Source organism: Pogona vitticeps, chromosome 2 (genome assembly GCF_051106095.1).
Source record: "Pogona vitticeps strain Pit_001003342236 chromosome 2, PviZW2.1, whole genome shotgun sequence".
Classification (NCBI taxonomy): domain Eukaryota; kingdom Metazoa; phylum Chordata; class Lepidosauria; order Squamata; family Agamidae; genus Pogona; species Pogona vitticeps.
Genome location: NC_135784.1, coordinates 65538246 through 65556845, shown reverse-complemented (window position 1 = coordinate 65556845; position 18600 = coordinate 65538246). Strand labels below are relative to the sequence as shown.

Sequence of the window (18600 nt, the reverse complement as noted above, 5' to 3'; positions counted from 1 at the left end):
GGTACCCAGGAGGTTAGTCAGCGGACTGTCCAAATTCTTTGTATGCTCTTGAGTGTTTTGTGCACTTTGTTGTATTAGGCATTTTGAGCACTGTAGATATTACTGAAGTGATGTAGTTTTCATAAAAATCTTGTGAAAGATTTCACAAAAGTCCTGTTTCTACCTTTCACTAGTACAGTGGTGCCTTGCTAGACGCTTACCCCGGTAGATGACGAAATTGCTTCACGATGAGTATTTTGTGATCGCTGTCGTGATCGCAAAACCGTGTTTAGATGGGGAAAATCCGCTTCACGACGATCGGTTCCCTGCTTCGGGAACCAGTTTTCCGCTTTCCGACCATCAAAACACCTGATCGTTGGGTTTCAAAATGGCTGCCTGCTGGTTCAAAATGGCTCCCCGCTGTGTCTCCTCGCTTTACAGGCACCGGAAAATGGCCGCCCTATGGATGAGATATTTCGCCCATTGGAACACATTGAGCGGTTTTCGATGCATTTCAATGGGCTTTTTACTTTTGCTTGACAACGATTTCGTTCTACAGCAATTTTGCTGGAATGGATTATCATCGTCAAGTGGGGCACCACTGTATCTAATAACATGTCATATACAATGTGCTATTGCTGTGCCCTGAACCCATTCCATGTGGGTTCATGTGCACAGGATGGGAACATAACATCTCATGTTTGCAAGATCTAGTTCCAGCTGAGGTTTGTTTTTAAGTGTCTATTTTAACATTTTCCTCAGCACTCTCTGACATTTAATTTTTGTAACCTGTCACCAGCACATGAACTGGAGAGATTATTTATCATTGCCACATAGTCTAATTTTGATTGTGGTTTGCAATTCCTAATAAGTGTTTTATTAAGGTTTTTGAATGAATGGTAATTATTAAGTGGGGACGGGGGCTTTAAGCCTTTTACTAAGACTGTTCTGTAAGTCTTGAATGAAAAGAGTTATGAATGAGTGGAGCTAATGTTTTTGCTTCTGCTTGCCTGCACACACATGTATGCGCGCACACATAGATAAAGATACCAACAGGGTATCTATTCATGTAATTTTTATATACACCCTTGATTTATCATGCTTTATCAGTATGAGGTTTTTGGTTCCTTCATTTTAATCTGTTTTCCTGTGTTTTCTGCACAGTCTATGTCATCGAATATATTTGTCTCCAATGCAATGATCCCGAAATTATTTATTAATTTGGGATTGTCCTATCTATTGGAAGCAGAACTTCTTACAGAAGAATAGTTTCACATTGTCTTTTTTGCAAGTGGTGAGAAAGTATAGATGATATGCATTAAGAGCTTGTGAATGTCATCATTTATCCCTCACCTCTGCACAAATAAAACATTGTATAACTTAAATGTTTCATCTTCATTTGATCCTATCTTATTATATTTTGCTTTTCTTAGGCAATCTCGCCCTCCCACAACTCGCACTAGCAGCACTGGATCTTTAGGGTCTGATTCAGCATCTTTATCAGCACTTTCCTTGGACTCTCTTGTTGCACCTGACACTCCTATACAATTTGACATCATTTCTCCAGTAAGTGAAGATCAACCTGGTCAAGCAAAAACCTCAGGGCAAGCAGGCAGGTAAGATAGTAGTAGCAAAGGATCTGCATTTGTTGAAAACCAACAGTGACAGAACCAGTTTGAGGCAAATGGATCTAATGTATAATATGCAAAAACATCCTGTAATGTCTTTGAGTGTCTGCAGAGTAACACTCACAATCCCTTTATCATGATTAAGGGATAAGGAAGAGGAAGGGTGTGAGATTATGCACTCACTTTGATCTGGTGTCTCCCCTTTCACTGAAGTAATCTCTCCTCACACCCTTCACCAGTTTTAATTATGATTAAATGTGGTGTTATTACTTTTAAGTAGAATTTAAGACAAAGGATTAGGACTGATTTCAAATCTCTGGATAAGTGTAAAACATTTAGTAGACCTTTAGTCTAGATGGGCGGAATCCAATAAATAAAATAAATAAATATACTGTAGTTGATGTCCATCACTATTAAGGTAGCCATTGCTTGTTTAAAACTGGTGAAGGGGATTAATGTGTAGAACAACATTCCCTTTACTATCCAGGAGTGCTGCGGGGGAGGCTTTGTCCCATGTATGTGGGGTTCTGGCCATGACTGGAAGCCAAGGTGTGGCAACACTGGCTTGGCTGCATGTTCCTGATGCAGCACTGCATGCCTGCGCAGTCACGCAGCTTAGAGGGAATGTTGGTGTGGAATAATGAAGGCAAGGGGCCCAATTAAGGAAGTCTGCAGCTCTCCAATACTTTAAGAGCCAAGGAGAATTAGAACTTCGTAAGTGATTCATGTAAGAGAAGAAATGTAAAGCCATAGTCTTTTACAACATTGCGGTGTCTCTCCTTCCGTCTTTTTTTTTTAAGCAGACATCTTTTACCCTGTTGAGCAATCTTTACTCTTTTCATTTTTAAAAAAGTATATTTTCCTTTCCTGTTGCTTGCTTGCCCCAGCTCCTTGGGTATTTCCTCTTGGAAACTCAAGAGAAATGTGGTATCCCTGCCTCCGGGTGGTGATGGCATTATGATGACTTTCTTCTTAAGCTAAAACAGGTGAGTGAAAATTATCTAGGCTTCTCAAGTAACATCTTTTTAGGAAGGTAAATTTCCAGCTTAGGGTAGTAGCTTAGATTCTATTTCATTCACTTCAAGATGACTTTATTCAAAATTTGAATAGTCTTGTTAAGTTCGTTATGGCATTTAGGTCCTTTTGATCCTATCAGATATTTAGGCATGTATTTATAAAACAGAGGAGCAATTAGCGGGCCTTTATATACCAAGTGTCCAGTGATTGCATACTTGTAGCTTAAAGTGGGATTGAGCAAGATTGATGGGCAAGTGTAAAAACCCAAACTGGGCAGTATCTGGCACCTCCTTTAACTGTGCTAGTATCCTAAGATTTGTTATCTCAGCAGGAACAATATCAGAAGAAGAGCTAATACAGGAAACACAGGAAAAGTGTTAATACACAACCTGTAAATTCCTTCTTAATATTTGAGCTGACTTAGTAGCTTGTTCATGATGTAAGATTTTCAAAAACCCATATGGCCATGAGTGTCGAAGTGCAAAGACCGTAATGAAGACTTGAATTTTAACAGGTATGTTGAGGTTTGTTCTTATGGGAGACTTTGCAGCTTCAGTGTGAAGGCTGAAACCAGGCCTTGCTATATTCTAAGTGGTTGCCACCTGTGTTGGACAGTATAGCAAACACACCTAAAGGGTCACTTATGTGATCTGTGAGCATTAAGCTGCAGCAGTTCTTATCCTAAAGGAAAATGGTCTGAGTGCATGTTTAAGTTTGCTGGGCAGAGGCATTCTGGTAATAACTCTTGAAGGGCACATGCAAGCACCAGTCAGGAAAATGAAGTTGCTCAACAGCAGGCTAAGTGGGTCAGTCTTATGGCTCAGAAACTAACGAACTAACTGTTTGTTTGTTTATATCCTGCCTTTCTCCTTAAAAAGGACCCAAGGCAACTTACATTATTAAAAGTCGGTATTTAAAGCTAAAAATTGTAAATATACTACTAAAAAGGATCAAACAAAAACTATTGGTTTGAGACACAAATTTTTAAAAGACTGAAGTGCTTTAAATAAATAGATTAGCATTATGTTGTAGCTGCTGTTATCACCTATTTGCTTCCTTGTTTCTGGTACCTCTGTTTAAAATTAATGTCCTTTTATAATAATGTGAACTCTTTGACAGTGTAATTGACAACCTCATGAGTTGTTCTCTATTTGTTTGCAAGGAGTTAGGCAGAAGCCAGAGAGAGATGTTTGTCAAGGAAGGTGATATTGTCAAGGAGAGTAGATGTTGCATTGAGTAGAGAGTTGGAGTAGATGACATCTGCGATGCCTTTCAATTCTGTGTTTCTGTGAAAGATTCACCCTTTTGTTTAACAATTCATGAAGACACAAAAGCATTATCTACAACCTTCCTAAAAAGCCTTAACAATTCCCCAGTTTTAAAAAAGTGGTTCTTCTGAGTAAGTGTGTTTCAGTGCTTATGATACATACTGGAAGCCTAGAAAATTTTCACTTGAGTATACTTTTAAAAGTAATGATGTCTGTGTTGAGAGCCAAACCTAGCCACTTTTTTCTTGATCAAGACTAAACAGCTGTATTTGAAAGTGTGACTTCTTATAATTGAATAACAGATTACCGTATTTTTCGCTCCATAAGACGCACCGGACGTTAAGACGCACTTAATTTTTAAATACTGAAAATTAAAATAAAATAAAAATATATAAACAGAGCAAGTCCCACACTGGGACTGCCAAAAAAAAAATCACCAAAAAACAAAGCAACATAGAAACATACCCCCCAGCCCAAACCTACCCTCCAAAACCCAACCAGAACATTTTTAAAAAGTAAAAAGCAGCAACTAATTTTTAAATACCAAAAAATAAAGTAAAAATAAATAAACAGAGCAAGTCCCATGCTGGGACTGCAAAAAAAGTACCAAAACACAAAGCAACATAGAAACATACCCCCCAGCTCAAATCTACCGTCCAAAACCCACCCAGAACATTTTTAAAAAGTAAAAAGCAGCAACTAATTTTTAAATACCAAAAAATAAAGTAAAAATAAATAAACAGAGCAAGTCCCATGCTGGGACTGCAAAAAAAGTACCAAAACACAAAGCAACATAGAAACATACCCCCCAGCCCAAATCTACCCTCCAAAACCCACCCAGAACATTTTTAAAAAGTTAAAAGCAGCAACTAATTTTTAAATACCAAAAAATAAAGTAAAAATAAATAAACAGAGCAAGTCCCATGCTGGGACTGCAAAAAAAGTACCAAAACACAAAGCAACATAGAAACATACCCCCCCAGCCCAAACCTACCCTCCAAAACCCACCCAGAACATTTTTAAAAAGTAAAAAGCAGCAACTAATTTTTAAATACCAAAAAATAAAGTAAAAATAAATAAACAGAGCAAGTCCCATGCTGGGACTTCAAAAAAAGTACCAAAACACAAAGCAACATAGAAACATACCCCCCAGCCCAAATCTACCCTCCAAAACCCACCCAGAACATTTTTTAAAAGTAAAAAGCAGCAACTAATATTTAAATACCAAAAAATAAAGTAAAAATAAATAAACAGAGCAAGTCCCATGCTGAGACTGCAAAAAAAATTACCAAAACACAAAGCAACATAGAAACATACCCCCCAGCCCAAATCTACCCTACAAAACCCACCCAGAACATTTTTTAAAAAAGTAAAAAGCAGCACCTTACCAGTGGAAAGCCTCCTGGAGGTCCTCAGAAGCCAGCGATGGTGGTGGTGGGGGACCCCCACGGGGCCTGCTGAGGCCTCCGGAGGCCACGGAAGCCAGCGATGGTGCCTGGGGGAGGCCCCCACGGGGCCTGCTGAGGCCTCCGGAGGCCTCGGAAGCCAGCGATGGTGCCTGCGGGAGGCCCCCACGGGGCCTGCTGAGGCCTCCGGAGGCCTCGGAAGCCAGCGATGGTGCCTGCGGGAGGCCCCCACGGGGCCTGCTGAGGCCTCCGGAGGCCTCGGAAGCCAGCGATGGGGCCTGCTGAGGCCTCCGGAGGCCTCGGAAGCCAGCGATGGGGCCTGGGGGAGGCCCCCATGGGGCCTGCTGAGGCCTCCGGAGGCCTCGGAAGCCAGCGATGGTGCCGGGGGGAAGCCCCCACGGGGCCTGCTGAGGCCTCCGGAGGCCTCGGAAGCCAGCGATGGTGCCGGGGGGAGGCCCCCACGGGGCCTGCTGAGGCCTCCGGAGGCCTCGGAAGCCAGCGATGGGGCCTGCTGAGGCCTCCGGAGGCCTCGGAAGCCAGCGATGGGGCCTGGGGGAGGCCCCCATGGGGCCTGCTGAGGCCTCCGGAGGCCTCGGAAGCCAGCGATGGTGCCGGGGGGAAGCCCCCACGGGGCCTGCTGAGGCCTCCGGAGGCCTCGGAAGCCAGCGATGGTGCCGGGGGGAGGCCCCCACGGGGCCTGCTGAGGCCTCCGGAGGCCTCGGAAGCCAGCGATGGGGCCTGCTGAGGCCTCCGGAGGCCTCGGAAGCCAGCGATGGTGCCGGGGGGAGGCCCCCACGGGGCCTGCTGAGGCCTCCGGAGGCCTCGGAAGCCAGCGATGGGGCCTGCTGAGGCCTCCGGAGGCCTCGGAAGCCAGCGATGGTGCCGGGGGGAGGCCCCCACGGGGCCTGCTGAGGCCTCCGGAGGCCTCGGAAGCCAGCGATGGTGGCGTGGAGGGGACAGTATTTGCTCCATAAGACGCATACACTTCTCCCCCCACTTGTTTTGAGAGGAAAAATGCGTCTTATGGTGCAAAAAATACGGTAAGCTATGGGCAGCCAGCAATTTCAAATAAGGAGTGCATCTTTTATTGCCCTTATGTTTTGGTAAGATAAGGATTGCGATTATATTCTAATTTTGCCTTCCCCCCGGTGATAAAAGAATATTAACTATCCGGAGGAAAATAAAGAGACATACATGATTTTCAAGAATTTGGGTTTTAATCTTATACAAGGCACTGGTCCTTCCATTTGTGTTCTGTTGAAATAAAGCAGTCATGTAAGACAAAGGTGAGCCACAATCTTTTGCCGGTGTAGTCAGTGGCATAGGATTATGTATATTGCAATCCGAAAATATTTAGAGGCCACCAGTTGCCCAACTCAATGCAAATTAGTCAATATGGTTTTATGTTTTGAAACCCATTTATTGTGTGCATCCTTCTTCAACTACCACCATCATTTTAATATATCATACTATTTGATTGTTAGTAATCTGTGTGGAGGAATCACTCCTCTGATTTTTTTCTTGTCCTTTTGGCAGGCGTACAAATCCTTTTGGGGAATCTGGTGGAACCAAATCAGAAACAGAAGGTAGGACAGTATTTTAGTGAAATCATTGCTAGCATTGGTGTGTCAACTCTCTGGAAGTGGGGTGCTAATGAAAGTGACAGGCTGATTGTGAATTAGAGCAGAATGAAAATAGTGTATATTGTCAGGCACATAGATGAATCCCTTTATACATAAAGAGTTGTGACATGATGTCATGCAGACCCGCCTTCCCCGGGGTCTTCAGTTGTTTTTGAGGAAAGGAAAAGAATTGTGTTCATCTGGCAGGGCAGTCTCCTGATCACATCGGGTGGCATGCAGACAAAGATGGCATGAGCCTGTAGCACAGTCTGAATTGCTTGTGATTCTAGGAAATATAGCATGGTGGGAATTTGGCCCTTTCCTGGTTCCACTGGGGGAAGTAATTCTGTCAGTGGAAGCACTCACTAGATCTTGACCATCGCGAAAATTCAACATGTCAAGGACATGCCAGACCCGTTAATCAATACAGTTCTTTGAACGTAGCCCCATCACATGTATGGATATCTTCACATTCTGCAGTTTCCAATGGGAAAAGTTGAGTGAAGCTCAGCATCCCTAGGACTCCGTCTCTAATTTTGAGAAAGCAATCACTCTTTCATTTAAATCTAAGGCTACTACTGTCTTGATTGTGATACTGATTTCCGCCAATTAATTGGGATTTACTGTGAGCAATCCATTCAGATTTAAATATAGCGTTGGATGAAATTTGTAACTTTATATGTTGAAATACACAATATTTCTGTGTAATTCATAGTCTTCTCTGTCTTTGGTGCTTACATGTAACAGTATGTTCACAGGGGGATTTTTTTTTCATTCAAAGAACATGGCACTTGCCCTGTATACTTGGGCCGGTCAGGGGAAAGAAGCAAATGCTCCAGAAAAATTTATACTACTTCAGAATAGAAGACGGCTCATCTGTTTTTGTTTACAAAGCTCTCTTGACCATTTCCACTTCCCAAAATTCAGATCGCAACCCTAATTCATCTCCCTTGTCTTTTTTTACATTTGTCTGGCCAGCATGCACAAGAGTTCTGCATACTTAAAAACATGTCACAATGGTTGAATGAGATAATTGCTTTGAACTCTTGGTTAACATTAATATAAAATCATGTATGCTGGGAAGACTTTCAGTGATGATGAAGCAGAATTATCAGTGTTTGGGTGTGTTGTGCATTTCTTTTGGTGTGTTCCTGCTTAGTAGAATGTATGGTGGGTAGAATACAGTTGCTGTGTAGTACAGTGTGTGTAGTGGGTACGCTGTTAGACCATGATCAAAGCTTCATTGGAAAGCCCAGACAAAGGTGGTTCATAGGATGTCTTTAATATGTCCTTTTCTAGATTCTATCCTGCATCAGTTATTTATTGTAAGATTCCTTGGATCCATGGAAGTAAAGTCAGATGAAAGTTCTGATGTTGTTTACGAAACTATGCGCCAAATCCTTGCAGCTCGTGCTATACATAATATTTTCAGAATGACAGAGTCACATTTACTCGTCACGTGTGACTGTTTAAAGTGAGTGTTCTCTTTCTGAAGATTAACACATTTGTCGAACATTCTCTTATTTAGTACAATAATATTTAATGCTATTAATAATAATGTTTCTTAAATTAATGCTCCTAGGTTAATAGATCCACAGACGCAAGTGACAAGACTCAGGGTAAGCTGCTAAAATCAGAGCAGGAAAAAACAAGGAACTCACCTTGTGGTTAGAGATCTCAAATCTCGAGATCTCCACACCTTGTGGTGTTTCAGTACATTACCTGCTTGTCATCAATAATGCTAAATTGTATCATGGTTGCGGTGTTTGCCACAACATAACCAGCAACCCAGTCCCAAACAGTGGCACTACTTTCAGCGCCAGCCTTATATTAACATCAGTGCTGGTATCCTTACACTGGCAGAGTGAATGGTATGCTTGGTGCCAAGGACACATTTGCTTGGCTGTAAATTCAAGACAGTGGACATTAATTTTATTACTTAAAACGGAAGTAGGCAAAGTATGGCTTGTAGGCCTCAGGTGGCTTCTCAAGCCCCTTTTTTAATGGTCTCCTGGCGCTCCAAGAAAAATTGGATTAAAATGCTCTGCTGCTAAAAATTGGCATCTCTATTGCTAAAAACCAGCAGTGTGGATTACAGACAGCTTAAAGGCTCTGTGATTGTGAAAGAAAACCGGTAGCCTTTTTATTACCTCTTAATAGTTTTGCTGCCATTTTACTTCTTGAAGCAGGATTCGAGGGAACGAGACACTAATCTTGCCTTTGTTTCTTGCTTTGAAGTCACTGTTTCTAATAATAAAAGACCAGAAAACTTTGCTGCTGCCATCTCTCCTGTGGCTATACAGTGGACCCTCTACTTACGGAATTAATCCGTATTGGAACAGTGGCTGCAAGTCGAAAAGTCTGTAGGTCGAGTCTCCATTGACCTACAATGCATTGAAAACCGATTAATCCCATAACTGGCAGTTTTTATTCTATTTTTGTTCCATTTTGGTTTTTTTCTGGTCTGTAAGTCGATTCTCCATCTGCAAGTCAAATCAAAATTTTGCTGCCAGAGAAGTCTGTAACTCGAAAAGTCTGTAAGTCGAGGCGTCTGTAAGTCGAGGGTCCACTGTAGTACTCTGTGCTGTGGGAGAAAAGCACTTTTGCAGTTCTCTGAAAGTAGTTCTCATTGTAAACCACTACTTCAAGTAACAAAGGCTAATGCATGGATCATAATATTGATGTAAATGAATAGACAGATGCTCTATATACTGAATTCAAGTCAGTTTGAAATGCTTAAATACTATATAATGAATGAAAAATAAATATAAAATCACATTCATTTAAAAATAATTATGTGTATTGTGATGGGGATTTATGGCTTAACAGTGAGAAATTTTATTGTGATATTAAAATACAAAGCACCAGAATCCTGTTGTCGATTAAAATTGCCACAAGCATAATTGCATAAATTGCAGTAGCAAACTGCCAATGCTTAACAGGTTGCTGCTTGTACTCCTAGTTGCACGCTAGTTTGCATGCCTGACATATGACGAGAATATGAGCAATAAGTCATTTAATTAGCCACAATTTATTACCACAGTTTACATAGCTACACTTACACTGATGTCAGGTCATTGATTCTGATGACTGAACACAACCAAAAAAGGCCTACAGAATTTTCCAGACCTCTAGAGAAAAGTCAGAAGCACAGCTGGCATTTTATCGTAATTAAAGTCTGAAAAGTCATTGACCAAAATTTGGTGGTGTAGTTACAATAGCAGACGGGAAATGAATAATCACAATGCAGATTGCTGCTCATCCATGCTTAAATTCTTGCTCAAACACCAAGCAAACTGACTAGTACACATTGAGGAGTTCAAATGGAGTTGTTAACTAGGAGCAGTTTGCTGCTGCAAGTTAAGCCATTTCTCTTCTACTGGTGTAGGATTTTGACCAATGGATAGTTTCATTTATTGCCCCTGTGATCTCTAGGATTTGTTGCTGTTAATTAACTTGCAAGTTTTAAAGTTTCTTTTTTTCCCCCAACAGTTTCCTTTGCCAAATGTAGTTCTGTATGCCACACACCAGGAGAACAAGCGCCTTTTTGGATTTGTGCTTCGAACTTCAGCAGGGAGAGCAGATAGCAGACCAACATCTGTCTGCTACATATTTGAATCAAATAACGAAGGGGAGAAGGTACTTACCACAATTCAACTAAAGTTCTTGAATACAGTTATGGATATTCAAGTGTAACATTATGTGAACTTGCTCTCTTACAATGGTGGTCACATTTTATTACTCTTACTATGTTGTTCATCTTTTTTTTCTGTATAGATTTGTGACTCTGTGGGACTTGCAAAACAGATTGCATTTCATGCTGAATTGGTAAGACTATCAATTGTAATAATATCTGTAGGCATTCTATATGCATTATGTGTAGGCAGCCTATGGTCTGAGTGGATGCCTCACTCTGAAAAGATGTTCCCTAGTTTCATCATAAGCCAACAGATGTATCAGATGACACTGAGTTGAGACAGGCCACCTAACTAGATCTTTTTCTTACGGGTGAACTGCTGTGTCAACCAGTTGTTGTTTTTAATAAGTGATTACAGACAAGTGTACTATGATAGAGAATATGTGTAAATGAATAAAAATTTAATAACACATTCAGTGTCTGAGCTGCATTCTTCTGGAGAAGGGAAAAACCTAGGTTTAGTGGTATGCAGGATGTGATTCCAAAACAAGACTACAAGTGTCAACTTGCATTAGAGAATAGGATCTATGAATGTAGTACCATCTTTCCTGAAACAAGGAAAAGCCAAGGTTTCTGAAACAACAATTCTGGGTTCTTCAAAGCCTTCTCTAGTTAAAGAATGTGCATTTTTTTATTTTTGTGTCTCTTGGATGACTGTTGACCTGAGATTTGAATATTGCTGTTAATTTAAAACCTACGTGCTTTGGAAAGTGGTGCAGCATTGCAAAATAGGTTGTGAAAGTTCCTTTTACAGTGGCTAACAATAACTTGTCTACGAATTCATTGATCCAGTTTTTTATTGATTGAATAGTTTGGTCATGTGAAAGTTAGTTGCTTTAAAAAAGAGAATGCTGCATATAGTTCCCTTCAGTTCCTTTGAAGGGCGATAGCAGATAATCTTTGTATCATTTCTTTGGTGTGGACTGGTATACATTGACCACACAGAATACATCAGAGGTGCACAGGTTTATGTTTTCGGGCTACAAAACACTACTAAAAACACAAAATTGCACATCTCTAGAATATATCAATACTCATTTCTTCAAGCATTTATTAATAATACATCTTTCTTTTATTGTTCAGGATCGTAGAACGTCAGAAAAGCAGAAAGAAATAGAACGAGTAAAAGAGAAACAGCAGAAAGAACTTAGTAAACAAAAACAAATTGAAAAGGTAGGTGTTTGGTTAAAAAAGCACTTGATTTCTCAAAAGTTGCTGTGTCTAGAAAAAAATTAATTTGTCCTAAGAAAATTTCTATGTCTTGTGCAACATTGACTTTCCAGAGGAGGGCTTTGCCTTAAAGTTCCACCTATCATTTTATGGTGTTCTCATCTTTATTTACCTTTCTACCCATACCACACTCCGTCACTATTACAAAGTAGTGCTTAAGGCAGCTTACACCACTATCAGTCCGAGATCCCATTGTGTCTGTAAAGTTATTGGTTTGTTTGGTTCTATACCTCAGGAATTACCTTTTTATTTATTTTCCTCTGCTTCCCTCTGCCCCCTTTTTATCCATTCTGAGCCAGGGATGGATGCGTCCAAGTGAGGGGATGGTGAGGTGACTGCTCCAGATACTGATTTTAAAAAACAGAGCAAAACTTTAGAAAGTACCATGGCTTCATTGAACGGTTGCAGCTTTCCTCTGGTTAAAGGGCTGCCAGAGGAACATCCTAATACCTTCGAGGAATCAGTCATAAAGCTCCCCAGCAGACAGAAAGAAATCAACTGGATGCCAATGAAAAAGAAGCACAGTTTCTCCAAGTTGGGTTAAAAGCATGTACAAACTCTTCCAGTTCTCCAGTAGCTTCGTGTAGGTGTTAAAGCTAGTCAGTCTCTGAAGAACTGTGGTGCTGCGTGAGAGTGATGGTACAGTTGCCACTCCCGTGTGGGCATCTCTCTTTAAAGAAAAAGAAGTTCCTGAGGTCAAGTATTAGTGCTTCAGGTGTAAGGAAGGGCCTCGCCCAGGTGGAGAAAATATTCCTCAGTAGCATTGTGGGGGGGGGGGATTGCTACGTTTGTTACCTCAGCTGGGGGAAGGGTTACAGGAGTTAAGTAGACAGCAGCAACTATTTTTCTCAGATTTGAGGGTATCATCTGTCAGGCCAGTATTTTAAACTGGATAAACCATTCAGTTTTTAGAGAAATAGCATCTTCTGTCTCAATAGCTGGTCTGTCATTCTCACATCCCGTTGAGAAGCAAAGACCATTCTTGAGGATGGGATGGATGCTTGCCGTCCTCCTCCTCCTCCTCATGCTTCATCCTCTCCTCTCTTACATCTCCAACTACCTTACAAAGCACCCGGGGATCTTAACAACACCTCTGTTTCTGCTGTTTTCTTTGTTCAAGTTCAGAGGTTGACAAAACAGATTTTTATTGTTAATTTATTTATTTGTTTATTCTATGTATACCCCACCTATCTGGTCATTGCGACCACTCTTCTTAATATCTTCTTAATTACAGTTTCATTGCTTGGCTTAGTTGTTTACAGACACAGAAGTTAATCCTTTTCTACCAGTTCTCCACTGATCAGGATATCTCACTGTAAATCCAAATCATTTTTCTCTATATCACACATAACTGGATAAACCTCTTTCATACTCCCTGCACTTGTTTTTTAAATGAAAATCCTGAACATGGAAGCCAGGGTTGCTCCAGTTCCCAACAGTTTTGGTTGCTGTTTCCTCTACCTTCTCCATCTCTTAAAATAACCCTTTGGAGAATTAGAACTGTAGTAGTATGCTGAGTTTGGTTGCACAGTAGATTTGCCTAATGGCAATTATCAATACAGTGTCAACTTGGTCATCTGTTTAAGAGTGAGTCCTTTCTTTCAGGATCTGGAAGAGCAAAGCCGACTAATAGCTGCTTCTACTAGATCCAGCCAGAGTGTTGGTGAAGGTCAGTTTGTAGTCCTTAGCAGTAGCCAGTCAGAAGACAGCGACTTGGGAGAAGATGGGAAAAAGAAACGAGAATCGGAAGCGTGAGATGACTTCAGTTAAGCCTTTTGGACATGGTGTCTTGTGATAAGCTCTACGTCTCAGAAGAAACAAAGGTGGCGGGTGTGCTTTATTAGATGAGACGGAATACTCTGAACCATTAGGGTTTGATTTTTCTTAAACTGCCTGCTTAACATAATGTGGACTCTTTCCCCTGTCATATGGAACCATGGTGAAACATCAGTGATTTTAGCAGAATTGTATTTCACAGGAGTCTTTTTCTTATATTTTTGTCCAAATATCATTAGGAGATTGACATCAGCTAAGCATAAACAATAGGTAGAAACACTCTATTTCTGTTCTCGACTCCCAGAGGGCATAACTGTAGTTAATATGTTTTGGTAAAATAAAATGCCTTGCAGAGTCTTCAAATGCTGAAAAAGTTATCTGATGTCTAGTCCATGAAAGTTTATGCCATAATAAATTAGTTTTTAAGTGGTCACAAGACTCTTTGTTCAAAGTCTGTCTTGATTCCCTGGCTTCTTTTCAGCTATATTTCAGAGCAATTATGTGATGGGTAACAAAGACAGACTTTTTGGAGTTGTGGGATGTAGCAACATTGGGCAGGCTTCTACAGGGAATTAATGCTGGTGGAAGCTGCTTTTGCAAGCAGATTTGGATGGAGATGATTCTCCTTTCTTTCAACAGCTACCTTAAAAGGGGGGGAATCCCGATGCTAGCACTAGTACAATGTTGGATGCAACCCACTCTTTGTACCTGTAATGTTGTATAAATAGACTGTTGCATGTCTAGAAGAGACTGTGTGTATATCTGTCACACAGTTTTCAATATATCTCTTAACAGTTACTGACAGTAAAAGAAAAAAAATCTTTGAGTTTCTCATTATCAGAATAGCCTGAAAATATGTGGTGATGAAAGAAGTGTTTCATGGGGACTGCATCAGTTAACAATTGCACAGTGTCTTTGCTGAACAGTTCCATGTGCAATATTGGCATAAGCTGCATAAATCTACTGAGCCACTTAAAAATTACAGTGGTGCTCCTCATATGACTTATATATTTGTAATTAGAAAAAAGTTTCATTATGGTATCAAACATGTGTTGATCCTCCATCCCCACAAGTTAAGACAGAGCAACAGCTTGGAACTGAGATCTGCTTTCTGTGGATAGAAGGTGTCTCAGAAAATGCCTTTGGCAGTCTTTGACGAGACCTTCCATCCCTTAGGGCACCGCTTACGTCAAGGTCTGCTCTTGGTACAGTGAGCTGGGGATATTTGCTTCTGTCAGCTTCCTTAAAACACTCATATATCTAGATCCAACCAATTCTATCTGATTTTATGTGCTGAATCTCTTGTTTTATGCATTTTTTAAAAGTAGAAATAACTAATCTGTTGGAGCCTATGGATGCATCAGTTTTTATGTTATCCAGTTCTTTTCCTAAAGTCTTCTTTTTAAAGGCAATCAAAAGAATGGCTTAGTAATTGGTGGAAGAAACCAATGTTGCTGCTCCTGAGCTTTTGGCATCTACTTCTAATGATGAAGTAACGAAGCACTTGTGTGTTCTGTGCTGTCAAAGTAGGAACTGACTTGTAGCAACCGTAATAGGGCTTTCAAGTTAAGAGGGATATCAAAGGAGTGGTTTTACCTGTTCCATTCCCACAGTGAGTTTCCATGGCCAAGTAGGAATTTGAACCCAGAGTTCATCATTCAGTCCACTACACCACACTGGGAATCCCAAACAAAGCATTTAGCCAATATGAATGATGTTCACCAAACCAAAAGACATTTGATAGGGCTTTCTGAAATATGCTAAACCTTACATGCTTTCCAGAAAATGATGAAAGTGACATCCCTTAAGGATTACAAAAGTCACATGCATGAGAGAGAGCTTTTTGAAATGGAATAGGAATGACCAAGATACGGTTGAGGCTCCAAGACAGTGAAACAAATACCCCATTTGCCCACTGATCAGCTGTGGGATCGCCTACTTTCCTGAAGGTCTCCGTGATGAGTATAAGATTAATGAAATGTCATTCATATAGCTCTTGCTTCTTTCTTGGAAGAAATGCTAACTTTAATTGTGCTGGTGTATTTTGATGACAACTTACCTTAATTGGCAAAATCTGTCATAACTCTTATTTCACTTTTTTGAGCTGCTTAAAGCCATATGTAACATTACAGAACTATCGTTTAATAGTTGAGTTAAATAATAATTTCACCTCAGCAGAGTGCTGTGTCTGTTCTTTGTTATGTTTTAGTTAACCTGTTTGTGTGTATATACATACATACATATATATATGTAAATACATTAAAATGTATGTTCATACATTGTATTATAATGTGCATAATACCAGATTTCCTCATTATGGAAACCCCAACATTTTATCCTCTTTGTATTAAGGTACATAGCCAATTCTGAAACAGCTTACATATTAATGAAATTGATAAAACTTTTTTGCATCATTGCCCAGGCATTTAAGGAACATTGATTAAAAGGAAGTTTACATTGGCACAACTGTGTGTGTGTGTGTGTGTGTGTGTGTGTGTGTTTGTGTGTGCGTGCACATGTGTGTGCTAGCAGCCAAGAAAATCTTCATTTTCTTCTTGCTTAAGCAACTGTAAAATGTGATCTCAACATGGTGGATCCATTGTTTTGCAGATTTCTGCTTTACTCATGTACAAGACCTTTGATATATCTTAATTCTGGAATAGGAATTTGTGAGAAATCTACTCTTGTGGGTTTTTTTGTGTGTTTTTTAAAAAATGGGCTTGTCAAAGTCACATCTCCCCCAGACATAAAAACAAATAAGATTTGTGGCTAGGAATCCTACATTTGTGCAAAAGAGACAAAAAAGGGGTTTTTTTTTGGTATCATGCATGTGTTTTTAAAATATTTAAAAACATTTAAAAATCAAGTGCAATTCTAAAATGTGTATAAACTCTTTAGCATATCTTTGCAGTTAATCTTTGAAGCATCCATTTGTGCACAATAAATGTGTACAAATATTTTTAAAATTTGCATGAAACAGATTCAAAATGGAGTAATTACTATCTATACTTTCCAAAGCCACTTAGGAAAACCTGTACAGTTTCAGTATGTAAACTCTCCTTAGGTCCCACATTAATTTTTCTATTAGAGTATTTTCTGTATAGAAACATAAATATCTGCCTGGTTGGTGTGTTCATGGTCTGAAAATTACTCATGCCCAACTTCGCTCTATGTGGTAAGCACGTATTTTCCTACACAGATTATTTTCATGTAAAGATATTGTGCAGTTTAAAGGATATATAAAGCAGTGCTGTTTTTAAAAAAATCATGAATCAAATGTTCCATTTTACACTGAACAGTAAAAAGAAGCACGTTGCTCTTGTTCCATTTATAGTTGCAATTCCGAATTTGCTTACCTAGAAGCAAATTCTATTGTATTAATGGGGCACACCTTCTGAGGGAACATGCATAGGATTGTGCTGTGTCGAGGTGCAAGAGTTAAAATCCCAAAGCTGAGCACTGTTAAGTGACTGTGCTCCGTTCTGTCTTGGCCTTTGTGTAAATGAGAGCAGATTTCTGAAAACAAAATTGAAGGAAGGAATGGAAATATTAAATATCAAAGACGCACACCTTCTCCTGAGGAGTACAGCAAAGAGAAATTCTTTTGTCATAGCCTAAAGACACTCCTTTATTTGTCTGCATGTGGAGCTGATATTTTTCAGAAAATCAGGTTTTAAAACTCTCAGTCGTGCCCTCTGTGAATGGAACCACGTCTTGTTCAGAAAAGAGAATGTTATTATTCTGAGCATCTTTTTCCGTTGTTGGATTTGAGCAGATACCTTATCTGCAAGCCAGTCAGTCAGAAAACAAAGAGAAGGATGAGAAATCCCCCATCCTTGAGCCTAACCTGGCTTGTCTCCACATGCCAGAAGGTTCTCCTTCTGGCATGTGGAAGCTTTGAGACTGGCACTGCCAGTGCCCTGTCGGCGAGAGGCTAGTAGAGAGAGGATTTGCCATCACAGCCAATTCCTCTGTAATCACTTGCCCAATTTTGCTCCTCTTTTGTCTTTCTAATGCAAGGGGAAAGTGGAACAGGATCAGAGCTGGGTCACCCTGCATCTGTGGTCCATCACAGATGCAGAGGTCTCAGTACAGGGGACGGAAGCCAGCTTTCCCCACACTGACCTAAATTAATCATGTAACCTATCTTGGTGAGAAGAATAATCCAATATACATGCCGCTCTTCAAGGAATAGTGTTCCATAATGAGATTTGTAAGTAAGCTAGGAAATCTGTACAATACATATGGATAACTTTATAATGTAATAATGGATTGGTCAGACTTTTATAGTTAAAGTAATGGTTTGGTCCTGTTCCTGTGATTGTGATTTTTGCAATGTTTGTAAGAATCTAATACGAGTTTTCTTAATATTTGCATTAATAAGTAAATAGTCAATGACTGTCAACTTGGTATTGTCAGTTGGACACTGAAATCTAGATACTAATAAAATGGTTTAATTGGATTTTGTCGAAGCCCTTCCCAATATTAGGAAATGATTTTCTGTAATGATTTTGTAAATTATTTCTTTTTTGCAACTGCTTCCTGAAAGTTCATGATGTATTAAAAAAATTAAAAGAATGTGAAATCTTTTGTCAAATGTATTACAAGTCTGTCTGTCATCCAAGCATAGAATCCATATATTCAATATAATCAGAATATCATTTATTGAACTTAATAAAAATCAAGCAATTAGAATCATGTTTCATTTTCAGTAGATTAAAGAGTAGCCTATGTTATGCAAGAGTTAATACATATCTTCGATTGTTTATTGGATGGTTGTAGTGTTTAGAGAAAATGAACCTTTATCTCTGTGGTGGAAGAATTTGTACAAACATGAAAGAGACACTAAAGAAAGATGAGAGAAATTAGCTTAATTACAGATAGGATTGGAGAATCTGTGGCCTTCCAGGTATTCCTGGACTGCAGCTTCTCTTGGAGATAGAAGATGGATGTGGAAGTTTCAGTCTAATGGTATCT

The 18600-nt window shown here is 39.9% G+C and overlaps 1 protein-coding gene across 1 annotated transcript in view; it reads left to right on the top strand.

The window, feature by feature from the left end:
• The window catches only part of APPL1 (adaptor protein, phosphotyrosine interacting with PH domain and leucine zipper 1), a 45456-nt gene extending 27236 nt beyond the window's left edge, over positions 1–18220 (top strand). Inside the window, exons 15-22 of the mRNA XM_020799890.3 lie at positions 1413–1595; positions 6835–6884; positions 8220–8394; positions 8503–8539; positions 10413–10559; positions 10698–10748; positions 11701–11790; positions 13453–18220. Coding sequence (XP_020655549.1) covers positions 1413–1595; positions 6835–6884; positions 8220–8394; positions 8503–8539; positions 10413–10559; positions 10698–10748; positions 11701–11790; positions 13453–13602 — 883 coding nt within the window. The 3' untranslated portion in view covers positions 13603–18220. The remainder of the gene's footprint in view (positions 1–1412; positions 1596–6834; positions 6885–8219; positions 8395–8502; positions 8540–10412; positions 10560–10697; positions 10749–11700; positions 11791–13452) is intronic.
• The last annotated feature ends 380 nt before the right edge of the window (positions 18221–18600 follow it).